Raw genomic sequence first — 18527 nt, forward strand, 5'->3', positions numbered from 1 at the left:
CGCCGGATTAACATATTTCTAATTATCCGGCGGACACTTTCGGCCGCCCTATACCGTTGCTTCGACTACTTGGCACGTACGAGGGGCCGGGATCTCCCTTCGCCGATGACTTTGCGATACATTTCGTTCCGTCGAACGGAACTCTCGGCCTTTTTCTTTCCTTCGGTCCTCGGGACGTAATACACGTTTCGCGCAGGGATCGAAGAGGTCGTCGCCGTCGACGAACCGAACGGATCGGCCTCTTCTGCTTACTCTTTTTCCCGTTTGGATCCGATCTTTGGTGGACGATTCGGGTTCGATGACTTTCGACTTACCTTTCGTTCCGCTCGGGTGTCGTCGGGAGCGACCGTGGTCGAGGACGCGCGTACTCGAAAGTTCGGAGCTCTTTCGAAAACGATCGGTTCGCTTTCCGTTCGGGAGGACCTCGAGCGGCGAACCGATATCGCGGATCCCTTCGAACCCGACGGGTACTCCGCTTCACCCTGGACCCAATAATCTGTACAAGTCGGCGTAAATACTGAAATCACTTTTATTTCGCTATGGTATACTTCCATGGATAAATTATATCATGTTACATTTATACAGGGCGCTTAGGTACATCCGGGAGCTGGTCGCGTTCGCAGCGTTAGCTTCCGGCGGTTGCGGGCCACCGTTTCCCTCGATCGATCGCGGCCACGCGTAGCTACAGAATTTACATTTCTCTTCGACCGGGACACGCACGCGTTATGTACAGATTCTTTGACTTTCGTATCGGTTTCGTACGCTTAAAGTAAGACCGTTCGACGCTCGGAACTCTACCGAAGAGCGGTTCGCGCGTATTTCCACGATCGTATCGGAACTCTGACCGCGATCGTGTTTTCAATTTCGATCGAATCGAGAACGATTTCGAAGCAGGATTCTAACGGAATCGGGCCGGAAAAATCATCGACGTTTCTCTCGCCCCGTAAATTTCCCCGAGAAATTCCTCCCCGAGATAAACGAGCCGAAGCAGCGGGTCCGAGGACGCGGGGCTGGAACCGATCTTGTCGCTTTTTTCACTCCTCGTTTTCGTCGATGGTCGCGGATCAGATTTTTCCTGCTTCTCGCGCGCAAATCGAACGTCCTGTACACGCGTATATACATAGGTACACTTACGAGCTATCCGCGTTCACGCGTCTATTTACAATATGTACATCGGTTTCGCGGTTTTCTCTTGAGATCAACGCCTCGAAAATGCCTTCGAACGTCGCTCGATGCCGCGCGAGCGAGCGTTCGGGCCAGCCGAGACGTCCGCGAAGCCGTCGTTGCTCGCGGATCGTGAAACGTTTCGACTTCGAGGCGAAACGCGGAGAAGTAAAGAGCCGCGAGACGCGAAACTGTCTCTGCTTTTTTCTTTTCTCTCTTTCGAAGAACATCCCTCCCTGACCGACGAAAGATCGCGACGGTAAAAGTCATCGTCGATTTATCGTCTCGCGTGCACACGCGGCGCATCGAACTTGTTGTCGTTACGCTTCTTACGACGAATAAAGATGAGTTATTCGCGCGTCGTACGGTGTCGGGGGGAATCTTCTCGTCTCTTTGGAATCCCGGCGGCGACGGCGACGACGACGACGGTGACGGTGACGGTGACGGTGACGGTGACGGTGACGGTGGTTCCTCGATGCTTTCGAACGCGTGGATTTAGCTCGTCGTTTCGTGGTCGAAATTCTCCGCTCTCGAGCTTCGAATATCTCGTCGAGGGTTCGGTAATCGAAATCTTGGAAATCCTATTCGGTGGTAACGCGAACCCGAGGAACTTTCTTTCGTTCTCGTGGTTGCACTCTTCGAATTCGATTCTGGTCTCGTCCGGTCTCGTCCGGTCTCGTCTGGTCTCGTCCGGTCCGGTCTCGTCTCGTCCGGTTCCCTGTTAATTGCGAGAATTCTCTCCTTCTCCGGGTCCCTCTCGAAACTCTCCAAGTACGTCACCGTCCACCCGACCACTCCAGAATCCTCTCTCCTCGAGTCCGTAGCCTCGCCGGACGGAATCCCATCGCGGCTTCCGAGAAGCGGTCTTCGGTCCGGCGTTCTCGAAGGAAAGCGTGGTCGCGCGTGGCTCCGGGCCGAGATCCGCTCGATTCCTCGTCAGCGTCCGAATTCGCCGGAGGGATCGTTCGACGCGGCGTCCTCCGTCCGGAAGAGGCAGACCGGCCAGGACGCGAGCTCGCGCGGCTCGAGTCTGCCTTATTAAGGCCTGTGTCCAGGGGGCCCCATGAACATGGCTGCCGCCGCCGCGACATGGGTGTGCCTAGCCATGGCCGCCGCGATGAAGGGAGGCACTCCTGGTGTTCCAGGGGGCCCCACTCCGGAGAACATCAGACCCGAGCCGAAACTCGGGTGCAACAGCGGCCTCGCGGACAACCTGAGCTTTTCGATTTCCGCCTCCTGTAGCCGCTTCGCCTTCGCTCTCCTGTTCTGGAACCAGATTTTCACCTGGAACACGGAAAATGGGCGTCGGTGAGAGGACGACCGAACACGGACGTTCGATCCTCCGTTCGAAAAATCGCGCGAGAGGAGACGCAACCGTCGAGGTTAGCGCGGTGTTGCTTTCGGCCGGACGTATCGTCTCGGGGATCGCATCGATGAAATCGTCGCTCGAAAACCGTGGGCGAATCGGCCGAGGCGGGAGGGAGAGGTGGTTCGATACGAGCGCGTAATTAAATAATTACGCTATCGATCAGCCGTACGTAAACGTTCTAACGAGGGACGCGCGCGATCGGCAAACACCGAGTCGAGAAAATGGTCGGTCACGGTGGGGCATGAGCGGCTATTTAGCGCGTAATTAGCCGCCTCAAATTGGTGAAAGCAGAGCCAGCGAGGCAACGAGTCTGGAAGGAATTTGCCGGCAACGGCAATCCCAACGGCAATCCCAACGGCGGTAGCTGGAAACTCGCGCCGACACCGCGGAAAAATATCTACGCGTTACGCGTTACCCGTCTCGCGGGCAAACGTTTCTCGCCCGGTAATTGCGTTTGCACAGTCGGCGGACGATTTTCTGTTTGGACAGATGCGGACCCCCGATCGACCACCGAATTACGAAACCGCGTTCTTCGCCGCGATCGCGAACCCGAGACGCGCGAGCACGCACGCATGCACGCGTGCGTGCGCTCTCGGTCCCCGCCACCGTGGCGATTTTCCTTTTGAAAATCGTTCGCCGGAAAATTTCCTGTTCGCACGGGAGCGGTGTACGATTAACGAGTTCGAGAATCAGCGAATTAATCGCCGCCTCTGAGCTCCGTTGATCCCGCTGCTAATTACACTGGCATTCGAAATGACTTTTTAGCCTCGTTACCGCGCGATTCCGAGATAATTGTTTGTATTAATATTGAACGCTCGAAAGTAATAGTGGAAGTTTAACAGGAAAGTTTTACACCTGTAACGCGTATCGCGTATAAAGTACGTTGCAACGAGATACGAGTCGCGTTAACCGTGCTAATAGGGAGAAGTGTCCGGATAAGCGATTAGTCGCTGGGTATAATAAAACGAGGACTTTGTTGCCGCTGAACTCGTCTCGAAGCCACGATAACGTTACTTTCGGTGCAATTACGTCGAACGGAAAACGTTCCGGCGAATATTTCTACGATACGAGTTTTTACCCTGGAACGCGAGGCGAAAGAAAAAGAGGAGCGAGCCCTCGGTTCGGTTGTACGTTTAAAGAGCACTCTGTAAATTATTCCGTCGATCGACGAAGCGTTACTATCGACAGCGGTACCGAAAGCGTGTACTGACAACTATGTGCCTATTGCTATCGTTATTATCCTCGCCGGCATTATTTTTATCGCGCGTAATGCGCGCTGGCTACGCAGCTCCCCGAGAAATTAGCATTAAGCACCCCGTAGCACGCGTAACGAGTTCAAGGAGCCGTAATCTGATCGCTAAAATCGGCGTAACGTTTGCGGGAGTGAGGGTAAATAAAAATGCAGATGGCAAAAAACGATATAAATTGCCAACTCCTTGATAAATCGGACACAATGTCGGACACGTAGCTGTGCGCGTAACGACGCTCGGAGGATACTCGTCGCTTAGAAAGTAGAAATCTCGGCTCGCGTGACAATGCGCGATCAAATTGTCAGTGGGTTCTTTCGGAGGAAAGACGTAACGCGATACTCGGGCCGGTTTTTCTCCGCGATGGTGGCGATCCGTTTCCTGTTTTTCACGGTGGTAAACTGACGCGTTACGACGTTGCCGGGCAATTTTTTTCGGCTCGCGAATACTGGAAACGCAACGCGTCGTAATGCCCGTTAATTAACGTATTCGAGACCGAGGGGAGGATGAAAAAAAAAGAAAAGAAACGACCGTTCGGGATCGAGGAAATCTCTCTCGCGGGGAAATCGGTTTCTCGATCCGCGATCGTAGTTCGGCCATCGACTCGAACGGTATTTCCACGAACGGTCCTATCGCGTTTCAACGGCGCGGGAATATCGCAGCCTAAATCGCGAACATACCTCTTCGTCGCGAGTGAATAATGAAAGGAGGAGAGCCCGGAGTGGCGGGCCCAGGGTGTTTCGGCCGGGCGACGAGGACACGAGGCGAGGAGATGGCTGGACGATCGTAGCTTATCTAAGCAAATGAATACGACGAAGCTTCATTTCGTCTGATGCATTGTAACGAATGCGCAAAGTGTATCCGAACACGCTAACTGCACGATAATAGCCGCATCGCGACGGTCTTTTTGGCTATTACACGTGTCACGGGACAACGTATGTTCAGCCTCGTTGAGAATTAACGCTCCGTTACTTTTATCGCCGCGAGAGAACCGTGTCCGATAAATATTTAATCGGCAATACGTTACAATTACACCGCGCGATAAAACTCTCGACAATGAGCAGAACGTTTACCGTTTACGCTATTAATTAACATAATCTTTCACCATTATCGGCGTTAACGGACGGTAATCCGTTATCGGATCGTAGCGGACGTTGAATTTTTCCATCGTTTCGAACCAGTCTCTTTCGATTTCGCGTCGTTCTTCCCGACGAGTTCGAACCGCGACGGGGAAACCCACGAAAACGAACGAGTTTCGTGGAAAGCCGCGCGAGCCAAGCTCGGGTTTGTTTCCATTCGAGTCGCACGCGTCCTCTTCGATCGGATCGCGTCTCGTTCCCGCAACAATATTATTCGTCCCCGAACTCGATCGCCGTCGCTCGAATTCGTCGAATCTACGACAGCTGGACTTTCCGGGAAATCGCGAGCTCGGTCGAATTCGTTCCGTCTTGCCGCTTGTTAAGATGTCGCGCGAACGCTCGCACGCACTTGGGCAAACAATTCGTTAACAGCGGGCCCCCGTGGCATCCTCTCTACGTCGCACCGCGTCGCACCGCGCCAAATGAGCGCTGATCATTTCGGCTGATACAAAAAGTAAGTATAATATCGTATCGTATCGTTCAATTTAATTAACGTCAATCATGATAATTGCGAACCGCTCCGCGAAAGGGTGTGTAATTGCCCGGTTCGATGCGATGCATCCGATGCGAGAGGTAAACGCGAACGAGCCCGATGGGAGGAAAAGGTACGATTTCGAGGCGAGCGAACCATGGTGGTGGTTCCAAGGATTCGGCTCCGAAGCGAACGCGCGGCGTCGAGGTGCACGCGTCGACGTAGTCGCCGGCGAAACGATTTTCTAGTTGCTCGTAATTGGTCAACGGTCGGTCCCTGGCGAGTCTCACCTGCGTTTCCGTGAGGTGAAGGGAGGACGAGAACTCTGCTCTTTCGGCGATGGTCAGGTACTGCTTTTCGCGGAACTTTTTCTCGAGGGAGAGCAGCTGTTGCGTGGTGAACGGCGTCCTCGGTTTGCGATTCGGCTTGTGTTTCCTGAGGGTGCACCTGACCGGTCCCGGTCCTGGACCCGGCAGCCTCAAGTCCCCTGAAATCAATCCGAAAAAGTCTGCTTCAGCGACCAAACGCCTCTCGGACCAGTTCTCGGAACCGGACGAGTCTCGTGGATTAGAAAGTAACTCGCCGTAACTCGCGAGCGAATCGCGCCGATCTTCCGAAGATCCCCGGTACATCGGGAAGAATCGATTTCCGAGGCAGCTAACGAAGAGAACGATCGATTTTCGAAACGATCGTGGAATCGAAGACCGGCCTGTATCGCGAGCAGAAAGGAGCCGGGATGTTTGGCTAATTGTCGAAACACCGAAATAAAATATGGCACGAGCGGGACACAAGTGTTTCCTCGCTGGCAACGCGCGGCCGTCAATTCCGTCGCGTATGTTTGACAGGAACAATGTAACCGGTCGTATCGTTCGAACACGTCGCGCGAGAAAATATGTTTGCAAAAGTCTTCGGTACACGATTAAGCAATGTACAACTGGAATAATTAACACGGTCGATTACGTCGCGAAGGTGAATTAAGATATCGCCTGTCAACTCGAAGAATATTTTCTCTGCGCGGTCATAACTCGCATAATTATTGCCCAACTATCGCCGATTGATAAATCGTCAATGTCGCTACAGCTGCAGAGAGACAGAGAGACAGAGAGACAGAGAGAGAGAGAAAGAGAGAGACTTTTTTCTTTTCGCTTCGTATCGCGTCTCGGTACGATACAAGTATCTACCGATTAATTTCGGTATAGGTGTCGAATCAAAACTGGTAATTGGTCCGTTTCTTTTGGATTCGTTATCGTTGATTACGTCGCAAACAGAGATAGAAATAAAGCGGCCTCCGAATATCCGATAGCGCTACGAGCTTCGTAATATTAATCATGTTTGCGCAGATTTGTTCGAATGGTGCAAAATTATCGGCTCGTTATTTCCGTGCACGCATTGCATAATGATTATCTGCGAGCCCGCGATAACGTCCGCCAGCGAGCGTTAATTAATGCGGCGCGGACGGATCGATCGAAAGCACGGTGCGGTCTTCCGTTTTGGAATTTTCGAGCGAGTCTCGCGGTTGAAATTTTCCGTCGGCGGTACGTTACCGTGCTCGTCTTTCGTTCGGCGTCACCGTATAACCGAGCTGGGACGAGCTACGGACCGTCCTCGCGATTTTCCAACAAATTCGCTCGTAAGTTCGGTACGAGCCACCTGCGGAGCACCGACGAGTTTCGTAGCGGGCAAGAAACACGATTCCTCGTCGAAAAACGGGATCTCGCGCGAAAATTCGCTCCTGTTTCGCGTTAACGATCGCGCTCCTCGTCGGTGTCTACGCAAATTACCCGGTCGTCGATCGTGCGCGCGCGTGCACACGCGTTTCTCCGCAATCAGCGTTGTTAATCCCCAATTTATACGGTCGGTTCGTGCATCGACGTCGAGCGTTCCCGAAGCCGAAGGAACGGTCTCGATTGGTCGGCAACGGCCGGTGAAATTGAATCGTAAAAAATAAATTGTCCCTGGTTACGGATCCGTTTCGTTCGCGACGATAATTATCGTCGCGTCGATGGCCAGTGATTGACTCGTACGCGCGCAATTAGCCGAGTTTCCTTTTATTTTTTTCTCTCCGTCGAGGTTCGCTCCGAAATCGAGCTTTCGCCCGGTCGAGTTTCGAGAAGTTTCGACGATGCGTCGGTAGTTACGGATACGGCTCGGCGAAACAAGAGTTCGAAACGAGCGGTCTCGAAACGCCGACGCGATCGCACGGTACGTTTGATCTCGAGTTGCTCCTCGAACTACAATTTTCGACCACTTTCTCCGCAAGGCTCGAGAATCTGTGCTGACTCGCTGGGAGCCGCGCGGACGAGGAACCGCGCGCGACAAGCTCCGTCGATTAATTTTTACGATGCAATTTTCGGAGTCCCGTTGAAGCGTAATTGCGGTTTCCGCGTGGACGAAGAAACGGGCGAAAATTCGTTGGTCCGTTGGTCCGTTGGACGCGAACGCTTCTCGGAGAGTAAAAAAGATCGGTCGGTCGATCGATCGGTCGGTGCATCGAGGAAGAATCGGTAGAGTACTACTCGCGGAGGATTTCGCGTCGGTCGGGCCGGTGCAAAAACCGCGCCGGAGCCGAGAGAGTCGAAAGGATGACGATTTCGCGGCAAACGCGGGGCAACGGCGAATTCCACGCGCTAATTAACGATCGACCGAAGGACAAAAAAGGGAACGGGCCGGCGGCATTGTCGAGCGGATCTGTCGCGACATCGGTATTACGTCTTCCATTCTGGTCGGCGTTCACCCGTTTCGCCGGCATCGAGCCGGCCAGTCGGCTAGTCGGCTAGTCGGCTAGTCCGCTCACATAACCGATCGATATGTTCCTCTTAGACGCTAATTAATTTCTGCTAATTAAACGCTCGGTGGGATCCCCGAGGAAATATATCTTGCGCGGTGACTTTCCGCGTAGCGCGTGGACAAAGCACCTGCGGCCCCGTCTCTCGGACCCGCCGGAACTTTTGCTCTCTTTCGTATTCGTTCGATCGAAGCATTGTTCGAGAACAGCCAACGGGGATACACGGAAGTACGCGCAAGGATAAGTGGGTGCTCGGTATGTTTGCGGAGTCTGGATACGGAGTATCGCGCGGTTTGAGTAGTTTGAACGGCGTTCTTTCGACGGGTAGTTTCCTACTAGGCGGTGGACGTTGCGCTGGAATTTCACTCTAGAGTTTGTACGCGGATAAGTGTGTATTCGACACTTTGCGAGCCGGAAACCGAGGATACCGAGGATACCGAGACGAGTGGATACTCGAAATATCCGCAACATCCGGAGGAACGTCGCGACGTACCGGCACTCGTTCCGCTCGTATTTGTATTCCCCGAGCAAACGCGGCTATCCATCTTCGAAAGGAACAGGGCCACGGGACGCAAATTTCGAGAAAAGTTCTCCTAGAGGGTAACGATCGACGCGCGTTCGAGACCGCTTCGAGTCCGCGGTGCGCGAGTGGCTGTGCACGTACGTATCCGTGTTATAAAATTCGCCTCGGAATAAGTTCGCGGCACCACCGATAAGACGAGCAACTGGAATCGAGTTTTCACGGTAATCCGGACCGCGATAGGAGAAAGCAATTAGTCGCGCCTGTGTAAGATCGAGCGAAATCGAATACCCGTAAAATCGAAACGTTCGGCTCGTTAATTAACGCTCGAATCGGAACTATCCTCGTAGAAAAAATTCCAACCAGGACCCAGCGACCCTAACGGTACCGCCAAGATTTCTTTCTCTTCCCCTCTATCTCTTTCTCTCGTCGATAATTTCTATTGCAAAGTCGCTGTAAAAATTTTCATTATTAATTGCCGATTTGTCGCAATTCATTTGTATCGGCGAGAGCCGCGAGATACCGAGTGTATCTGTCCGGGGAAAAGCGTAATGAATTCCCAATGAAGTTGCTCCGTGGGGGCAATAAATTCCTCGCCGAGTAAAATAGTCGCTGATGAAACGGGTTTCGTCTTTTGCTCTCGCGCTATCGCGCTGACAATTCGCGTATCGCGGCCAGTCGCGTATCTTACTAATGACCAGCCCCGGTTCAATATGTTTCTTATGAACGCCAATTAATTCCTGCTAATTAAATGTTCGCATGATTTACGATCGATATGTATACACACGTATGTATATATACGTTCCTCGGGAGATTCTGGCGCGCTCGTTGATTGACTGGCTCGATCGACGTCGAGGGACAAAGATATCCCGCACTTTGTGCGTCCGTTTTACGACAGGGATGGACGCCGAACGGCTTCATTAAAATGTTGGAGCGTTTATTAAGTCGTAGCTCGTTACCCGGGTAATTTCGAATTTCCGCACTTTCTACAATTAATTACGACCGATTACGATTTATATTTGTCGAGCTCGAACACACCCGAATGGTAACACCGATTCTTTCGTACGTAATTTCGTTGGATCGGTTCTTTAACGAATTTACACGGCTCGGTGGCAAGGTTCCCCGGCAAACGAGCGTTAAACGGTCGGATCTCGATGCACCTTTGCGCGTTATATAGTAAAGCCGCTCGTATTTTGGCACCTCCGTCCGAGTCGAGAAACGCGCGTTCGTTCCGGCACGCCTCGGTCTCGGCGTGCGATTTCTCTCGATTCTCTCGGTTCCTCTTCGATCGCGAGACCTCTTTCCGGACTCGCTCGCAAATTTACACCGAGTTTCTCCGGATTCCCGGGGCAACGAAAACCGCCGCGCGATTCGAAGACGTCCGTTCTGCTCGTCGATTCGCGCACCTCGGCGAGGTTCGTCGAGGTTCGTCGAGGCGAGCTTGGAACGCCTCGAGGCCGGACAAACGCGTAATTAATCGCGTCGAAAGAGCGACTAACGAGACACCGATCGGCGCACGTTAAAAAGACCTTGAACGAGGAAAGATCCTGGGAGGGGACGCGACAATAAACGCGTCTCCACGGATCACCGGCTACGGCGATCGATACGTTCCTCTCGGTCGCTAATTAATTTCTGTTAATTACCGTGCGCGCATAGACGCACGATTATTGCTGCGCCCGGCTAACGAGGCCGGCCGTATTAGGCGCGCGATCGCATTGTTCGGCCTCTTTGTCGAATATTCCGGCGTCGTTTCGCCGAGAACCCGTACACCGAGCCACGCGGCGGATACGCGCGTTTCGACGAGTCCCAGAAACGCGCGCTAATTAACGCGTTAATAATTTCCCGGTTAAGGGCCGGCTCGCTGCCAATGTGTCGGATCGTTGATGCGAAAAATCGAACCGAATGGAAATCGATTAACTCCGAGGAGAAGAAACGCTGGTTTCGTGGTTCGGCCGCGTTGTTTTACGTCGTCGAACGCTCGACTTAATTGGACCGGAGCACCCGTCTCCGAATTTTTTCTCGACCGATCGTTCGACCATTTACGAGCCGTAGTCGGCGATTCGCGATCCGCGACCGGAAGACGCGTCGCGTCGCGTCGCCTCGCGTCCGGGAAAGCACCCGGCAACTTGGATGGAAACGAACGCGGCCGAGTAACGATTCTTCTCGCGTTCACCACGAACGAGGAACCGATTTACGTCGGAAAGCTTCGACGAAGGGGTGGCAATTTTCCACCGTCCCTCGTTTTTCGTCGAACGGTCGCGTTATCGTCCAGGCGAGGCGGTAACGTTCACCTTGCTCGCGGCCGAGAACCTCGGATAAATTTTGTAAAACGGTTCGCGAGCACCGATCGACGAGAAGAAGAAACGACGATCTTCCGGGGGTGGATTTTCTCGTCGGATCTTGGGGAAAAAGCGCGGCGGAGCGCGATCGGCGTCCGGTTCGCCGGCGGAACACCCCGTGGACGATAATTACGCTGGCCGGGAATGATGAATCGTTCCAAATATTTTGTGGAACGTCATTGGACGCGGGACGGGCGTCGTTAATTCATTGCTGGTCGCGGAGGCCGGCAGATAAATGCGTGCCGGCCGACGGTGGCGCTCGAGCGTTATAAATGACGTCCGTATTCATAATTTTCGAAAGCCACCGCCCAACGCCGGGTCCCCGGATTATCTATCGGCTGGACGAGGCTCGTATCGCACCCCCGACGGCCCTCCGATATCCGTGCCGAGCCGGCTAATGGGCTTTTCGCTGTCTAATTTTTCGCCGATCCGCGTCCTCGCGCGAATTCCGGAACGGAAGCTCGAGTTTTCGGTGGCCGTGGTTCGCTCGCGAAATCACGAGGAGCGGGTTGGGTCACCGCCAGTGACGGTACCCGATGAATGTTCGATCTCGGCCGCGGCCAGAGAAAATACGCCGACGAAAGGCGTCCCGGCGCCCACGGTCGCGATATCCTCGGGAACGATCCGCGTTGAAATTCGTAACGAAGGTCGTTCGAGCCTGCCGGAGAGACGCGGGTAATTGGTCTCGCGCTTCGCGAACGAAAAAGGGACGAAGGGGAAGCGGTCGCGGCCAGGGAGGGGCTCCTCGAGGATAGAAGCGGAACGCGTTACCACCGCGAGAACCGAGGAAGGACAGGGAAGACGGAGGCGAGCGGTTTGTCGTTATCATCCGCAAAAACGGCGAGTGGATGACGTTGCTCGGAGGAAGCTGGGTGTGCCAGGGCGAACCTAACAAGGGCAGTTTTTACCCCGGCTTGAATGCATTATGGATGCTCGGAGTTATGTATGACTCTATCGTGCTCGAGCTCGTGTACCGAGCCTCCCCGTGCTCCACCCCTTTCGCCTCTCCGTCCACCGCCGGCCACGCTGGAAACACCGGAGAGAAGTTTCTATCCAGCCGTTCGCTCCTTCCTCGAGTTTTCTACGCGCCGTGAGCGCTCCCGTAATGGGCTTCGAGATTTCTTTCTCGGAAACGGTGCGAGTTTCTCATTACGCGTCGCGCGTAATTTCGCCCGCCGGAACCTCGAGCACCGCGCTTCGTCGCTCGGTATCCCGGAATCTTCGGACTTTGAATCGTTGCGCGCGAGGGAAAATCGTCGTTCCCTCGAGGAAGACTCCGAGGTAAAAATGATCTCGAAACCGAGCCCGCCGCGAGGTACACGTGTCGCTCGAAAGAGAGGAAAGCCGCGAAACGCGAGCCGGAGAGAGGTACGTACTATATCTTGTACGAGGTTGGCGCAAACCGGGCGCCGTTAAGGTAAAATCGTCAATTAAGTCGAACGGGCGTGGATGTTGGGTTCGAGGCACCAAGTGGGCACCGGTGCGGTGCGTTCTTTACCGTTCGATCGACTCGCGAGTCGAAGCCGGTAGCCGGCGCGTTTAATTGACCGATTATTTCGCGTGGTTGACGCGCTCGACGCCCTATCTCGACGGGGAACAAAAGTCGTTCTCCGTTCGATGTTCGACTCTTGGAACGACGGTGCGCCGAGTGCCGTTCGATCCTCCCTTTTTCTCGACGCCGAGACGTAGCCGCGACCGCGTCGTTAGACGGCACGATCGATCGAATTACCGGATCCGAGAGAATAACGGCGGAATAATAACGCGATATCGTTTCTCTCGGTCGAAGCGCGAACCTTCGATCGGTCGGTCTCGCTCGACGAGCTACGACCGCGTTCCTTTTTCCATCGCGATCGGAACAAAAGTTTTATTGCCGCGGATTCCGATTAAAATCGCCGCTAAACGTTCAGCTACGAAACTCGGACAGGATCGCGTGCCCCAATAGCCCAGATACGCGGCGTCGAGCGATCGAGAGAGCTCGATCGGTTCGTTCGCGGCTCCTCTCGCGGAACAACGAGGATCGCGGGCGGTTTTTCGGTGATCCGCGAAGAGGACTCGTTCGGAGCGCCGGTTGTTTTTCCGGTGTAACGACTTCCGAGTTCCAGGGTTCGATTACGCGCGACCCCGGGGCCGGAGTGGAGCACGGTCGAATAGTTTTGCGCGTAATTCCGCTAATAACCGGGATCTCGCGTGACCGGCGACGCTAATATCGAACGTTACGGGTCTGCGTGCTACGAATGTCGTGCGAGCTGCGCAACCGGCAGACGCAGTCCTCCTAATCATCGACATTGTAAGCCGGTCGCGAGGAAATCCACTCCGATAGGCGAAAACGAAACGAGAATAACGATTCACGGAGCCGAGCTGGTTACGCCGAGCCGTAAATCGGCTCGATAACCAACCGGCGTACGCAACGCTCGGTCGATATCCTCGCGATGGCTCGCCCGCCGCTCGAACCGACGCTTCTTCGAACGCTCGGCTCGAATTTCGAACCGGTTTCGATTTTGTAGGTGGTTCGCGCGCGATCGCGTACCCGGTCACCGCGGTCTTCGCGAAACTCGTATCTCCTCGATGCGGGATTCGTTTTCGCGTTCGCGTTCGCGTTCGCGGGTTTCAACGAGGATCTCGTAGAAACCGGAATCGCGCTTACCGTTCGGACTGGTGGGTCCTCCGTGCGGCGTGTAGAGATGTCCGTGAGGATTGTGCGGGTGCGGAGGTGGGGGTAGCCACGCGAACCCCGCGAGAGAATGCGGAAATCCCGCGGGATTCCATCCGGGAGCACCGGGCGCCCCGGTGAGGTAAGGGGGTCCCTGAGAGGGCCTTTGAACACCGGGATGAATCGGCTGAGGCACTACCGGACTGGACTTCTCCTCCTTCTCCTGGCTACTGTCCAGGTCCCTCTCGAGCTCGCAGTCCGAGTCCATCACGTTCAGATCCTCGGACTGGCCCACGCTGCGTATCTCTTGATCCTCGAGGTCGAGGTGATCGGTCCTGTCCCCCTCGAGGGAACGATTCGCCTCGGAGTCGCTTCTATCGTCGAGGATCTCTCGTCTGCTCACCGGCGAGACGGATCGCGGATCGCCGATCCTGTCGATCCTCTCGTCCTCCTCCTGGCCGCGTTCCCTCTGGATCATGGACTCGGCGATCCTGTTTCCCGGCGAGCTGCCGGACAATCGTCGATCCTCCCGATCCCTCTGAACCTCCTGGTCCATTCTGATCGGCGAGGAGGATTTGTCGTGGCTGGTGGTTCGGGAAAAGTCCTTCACGGTGAGGATCTCCTGCCGGCCAGCCGACGGATGATCCTGGTCCGCTCTGCTCGAAGGGTGATGATGATGGTGATGATGATGATTGGTGAACGCGAGCCCGTGGGGGCTGAGCCTCGCCAGTAGCTCTCTGCTCTGAAGTCTCTGCTGTTCCATCAATAGTTCGCGGTACCTGGCCTCCATGTCCAGGTTCTTCTCGGCGTCCATTCGGTCCTCGGTCTCCCGTCTGGCGAAAGCACCGCCGGTAACCGCGGTCTTCTTCATGTCGCTCAGCAGGGAGTCGACGCTGAAGCTTATTTTCCCGCTTCGCGGCTTCAGATTCGAGGATGCCGATGTCGGCGTTGCCATGTCGACGTCCTCCAAGAGGCGATCGCTCCCGGTGCCCTGACTCGTCACCACGCCCTCGCTGCCGCTCATTCCGTTCGAAGGTTTCTTCTCCTCCGTTGTACCCGGGAATGCTCCACGAGGAGAGCGAGAGCGCGAGACCGTTCCTCCCGTAGCTGCGATCCTATCGAGCGAAATGTTCACCGGGCGTTCACTTTGCGCGCATCGCGATTCGCACTGGACGATTTACCCTCTACTGGTCACTTTTCGTTGTAATCGTTCGTCCCTGAGCGCTAACGAGGCGGTTCGCTCGAGGCGTTCATCGTCCTCTGTTTCGGTCGCTGGTCCGGCGGTCCGACGCGTCGATGTTCCCCGAACATCAGCGAACTGTCATCTCGGTAGCGGATCGTGATCGGTCGCGGCGCGGTATCAGCGTGAATGTTCACGGATTGCCATCCCGGCCGATTCCGAAGCCCGTTATTCTCGGAATCCGCCGCATCGCCGCGGACCGAGCGAGCCGGCACGAGCGGATCCCCCCGTTGAACTCGAAGCGGTTTCTTCACGAGATCGACATGACGTTACACGGTCCGGCTCCTCGTTTCGGTCCCCCGTGTCAAGCACTCGACATCGTTCCGATACCGACGATCGCTACCTCTATCGCGCACCGATGCGAGGTTCCGAGCTCTCCCCGGCTCCGTTCGAAATGGTATCGGTCGCGGTGGTCCGCGCAACGAGTTTCGCTTCTCGGTCGAATCTGTTCGCGTTCATAGACCGGTCTCGGGCACGGTCGCGGCGCGCGGCGCGATCACTGGCTCCGGATGCATGTTCGAGGATCCTCGTTCTCGTCCCGATCGGGACGGACGTACGAAACGGTAGTCGTCTCGATCCCTCGTAAAGTTCGCGGTTCGCGTTCCCGTGGTAGTCTCGATGCTCGCTAACCGTCCGCTAGCACTGTCACAGGCGCGTCACAACCGTCGGATACGCGGCGGGGGGTGTAGCGTAATCTGCGTAATCTGCCGCGTGGTGGCCACTGCTGCCGCGGAAACGACACTGATTACCAGCTCGACTGCGGAGAGGCCTGCCGAGGCGTTCTCTCTCTTCTCGGTGGCGGCCGGCGTCGCGATGCTCGCCGCCGGTGCTCGCGCGCCGCCCCCGCGGAACCCGTGGAACCGGTACCGTATCGTGTCCTCGGCCAATGCGGACCGCTCCAGTCGCTCCACGGACCTAACTCAGACCCCTCGAAAGTGGGCGTGTTTCGAGAAGCCGGACACCGCCAATGGGAACCGTCCTCGGGGTTCGAATCCTCTCTCCTTCCGAGCCGGCTACCTAACTCGGTCTCGCGCCTTTTTCCCCTGCCAGATGTCGCTACCGGCTTCGAGCGGTGGCGCTACGAGTGCGATGCGCGCGCGTGGGGATGAAATCGAGGTGGGAGAAGGTCGCTCGAAGGGGCTGGAGCGGAACGGCCGAGCGGGGAACGGGACGAGCAGCCAACTGCTCGGGGAACGTGACGACTCCTAATTGTCTAATTCCCGGGCGCGATGCGCGAATTGATTGGCAATCCTCCGTTGCGTCCGTGTTCGTGCCCGTGTTGGTGCCCGTGTTCGCGCCCGTGTGCCCGCGCGCGCACTCGGAAGATCCCTCCGTTTCCCTCCTCGTCGCGGTCGTCGTCGGGACGCGCGTCGAGAGCTTCGATGGGATAACGACGTCGTCGAGATGGCTCCGTTGGGGTGCCGCCGCGAGCGCCGGTGGACTTTTTCCCGGAGAAAGTTTCGCGAGACTGCGTGCTCCGCTCGTGCCACGGGACCGGGACCGAACGATCGATGGAAATTGGAAGCTCGGTTTTTCGACGCACCCGGTGCGAACGTTACGGAAACGGGATAAGACGGAACGTTTCCGGTACTCCTCGGTCCTGGAGACCGATACGAGACCGGCGTAGAATCGCTCGCGCTCTTGCCAACCACCTCGCGGGATACGAAACTAATCGCCGTTAAAAGGGTACGAGCTACGGATCGAGGATCCCCCGTCGAGGACGCCGGTTCGCAAAAGCCTCGCGATGTTGTTATATACCGGACGAACAATATTTTAGGATTAAACTAATCCGATCGGCAGGTTGGCGACGATAGTTCGGGGCGACGGCCAGAACCCACGAGCGTCCCGTGGGAGGACCCGGAAGAGAGAAGAGGAGCAGATTTTCCGCTCGCAGACTCGGGAGTCAAGCCGATTAACCAAAATCTTGTTAGAACCGCGCGACAGGAAATCCGTGGGGCGTACACGAGGATCCGCAAGGGGGTGGCGCTCTTCCGAGCGCGTTGCACACCGGAGTCTTTGCCAAATTTTCTTCGACGTTACCGCGTGGAAACACCTGGAGCAAGAATCGAACGCTATTTTTTCGAGTTATCGATTCACCGATGGTCCACGACCCTCGTAAGGGCTGCAATATCGTCCTCGTCGACGATAAAAGGCGACACCTTTTCCACTTACGAGTGGCGTCGTCGTCCTCGTCGTCGTCGTCGTCGGATCGAAACGAGCCGAGGAACGCAGGGTTTTTCGCCCCGTACTCTTCGGGAAGGAGGAGCTACCTCGGCTCGGGACATTCCCAAAGCCGTTTGCACATTAGCGGGGAATAAACGACACCGAAATATAGCGCGGATGCGCGATCGCCATAATAGGAGCGCCGAGTAGTCTATTAAGCGTCCTCAAAACCAGTTAGTGAGTCGGCAATCCAGTTTAGGTACAAAATGGCTGTCGTTTAGCGAGGATTAATGGTCTCGGGAGTGCCCCGGGGCAGCATAATGGGGCAGATGCGTCCCGGACGAGGGGGAACGATCCCTCCCTTCTCGCATCCGCGTCTCTCCTCGCTTCGACTCCTCTCTCTCTCTCTCTCTCTCTCTCTCTCTCTCTCTCTCTCTCTCTCTCTCCCTCCGTCCCTCCGGTATCGCGACGACATCCACCCCGCTACCCTACCCTCCCTTGCTCCACCCCTCCGCTAACCTCATTATATACACCTATCTGGCTACGGGGTCCATTATGCCCTTTTTGCGCTTTCCTACGCGCACCGGAATAAATACACGCGTTTCCGCTCGTCGGTGTACGGCCGAGTGTTCTCACCGACGCACGGTGAACGCGCGCGGGGCACCGAGTGCCGTTCTCGAGGGGAGTCGCTCGTATTTGGGCCTCGAAGCGCCGTTTAGTTTGGCGTTTCATGCTCGAGCGACTCCCCTAGCCGTTCCACCGACGAGAGACGCTCTTTTCGTTTCGACGATCCCGGGAGCGAACTGCCCGTTTTGAAATCGACTCCGTGAATTTAACCAGCGGAGTCCAGCCGGTGACGAGACCAGGAATTCTCGCGACCGCCTATCGGTTCGCAACCACCCTGGCCGTGACGTTCCGCGACTTTCTTTCCAGTTTTTTGTCCCACGGTAGCGGTACCGAGTCGGCGACGGGTAATTTTTTGCCACGGGGAGGTTCGGTGCGCGTCCTGCGGCGTCGGTCGCCCCTTAATCCTGGAGTCTCCGGGGGGTCGCGTAGCCCGAAATTCGGACCACGCCTACAGTTTAACGAAATAATGCCCGTCGTTTAAAAGGTACAATGGAATCTTAAATACCCGAGCTTTCGTCGAACGAGGCACCAGCAGCAACCGGTCGGCACCGGACTTTTCGCAGGTGACCATCGTCTCGCTCCGCCTCGTTCGGCCGTTCGACCGTTCGACCGTTCGACCGTTCGCGTCTCCGTAGCGCTCGTCGAAAACACGAAGGTTCGGTTCCGCTCGATCTCCGCGCGCCTCGATATCGCGACCGAACGACCGCGAGGACGTATTTCGATATTTTCCGGTTCCGCGGCCCGAACGACCAGCGCAAAGAGGATTTACGGTGGGCGTGCACGCACCGGCTCTCGTGGACCTTGGGAAATCC

General features: G+C 55.8%; 2 protein-coding genes across 2 annotated transcripts in view; one reads left to right on the plus strand and one right to left on the minus strand.

Moving 5' to 3' along the window:
• The window catches only part of LOC143151861 (uncharacterized), a 79664-nt gene that overhangs the window by 37139 nt on the left and 23998 nt on the right, over nt 1-18527 (plus strand). The window lies entirely within an intron of this gene.
• Msx (homeobox protein Msx) lies at nt 516-15776 on the minus strand. The gene is made up of 3 exons (XM_076322186.1): nt 13680-15776; nt 5682-5878; nt 516-2448 (listed from the first exon to the last, which is right to left on the minus strand). The coding sequence occupies exons 1-3, from the start codon at nt 14707-14709 to the stop codon at nt 2203-2205; spliced, it is 1473 nt and encodes a 490-aa protein (XP_076178301.1). The 5' UTR covers nt 14710-15776; the 3' UTR covers nt 516-2202.

Source organism: Ptiloglossa arizonensis, chromosome 10, assembly GCF_051014685.1.
Source record: "Ptiloglossa arizonensis isolate GNS036 chromosome 10, iyPtiAriz1_principal, whole genome shotgun sequence".
Classification (NCBI taxonomy): Eukaryota; Metazoa; Arthropoda; class Insecta; order Hymenoptera; family Colletidae; genus Ptiloglossa; species Ptiloglossa arizonensis.

Excerpts from the sequence above, each read along its gene's own strand:
- Msx (XM_076322186.1), bottom strand. The coding sequence starts at position 14,709 with ATGAGCGGCAGCGAGGGCGTGGTGACGAGTCAGGGCACCGGGAGCGAT. Across the intron at positions 5,879-13,679 it reads AGGACCCACCAGTCCGAACG|GGGACTTGAGGCTGCCGGGT; the intron begins GTAAGCGCGATT and ends GATTGATTTCAG. Across the intron at positions 2,449-5,681 it reads TTCACCTCACGGAAACGCAG|GTGAAAATCTGGTTCCAGAA; the intron begins GTGAGACTCGCC and ends TCCGTGTTCCAG.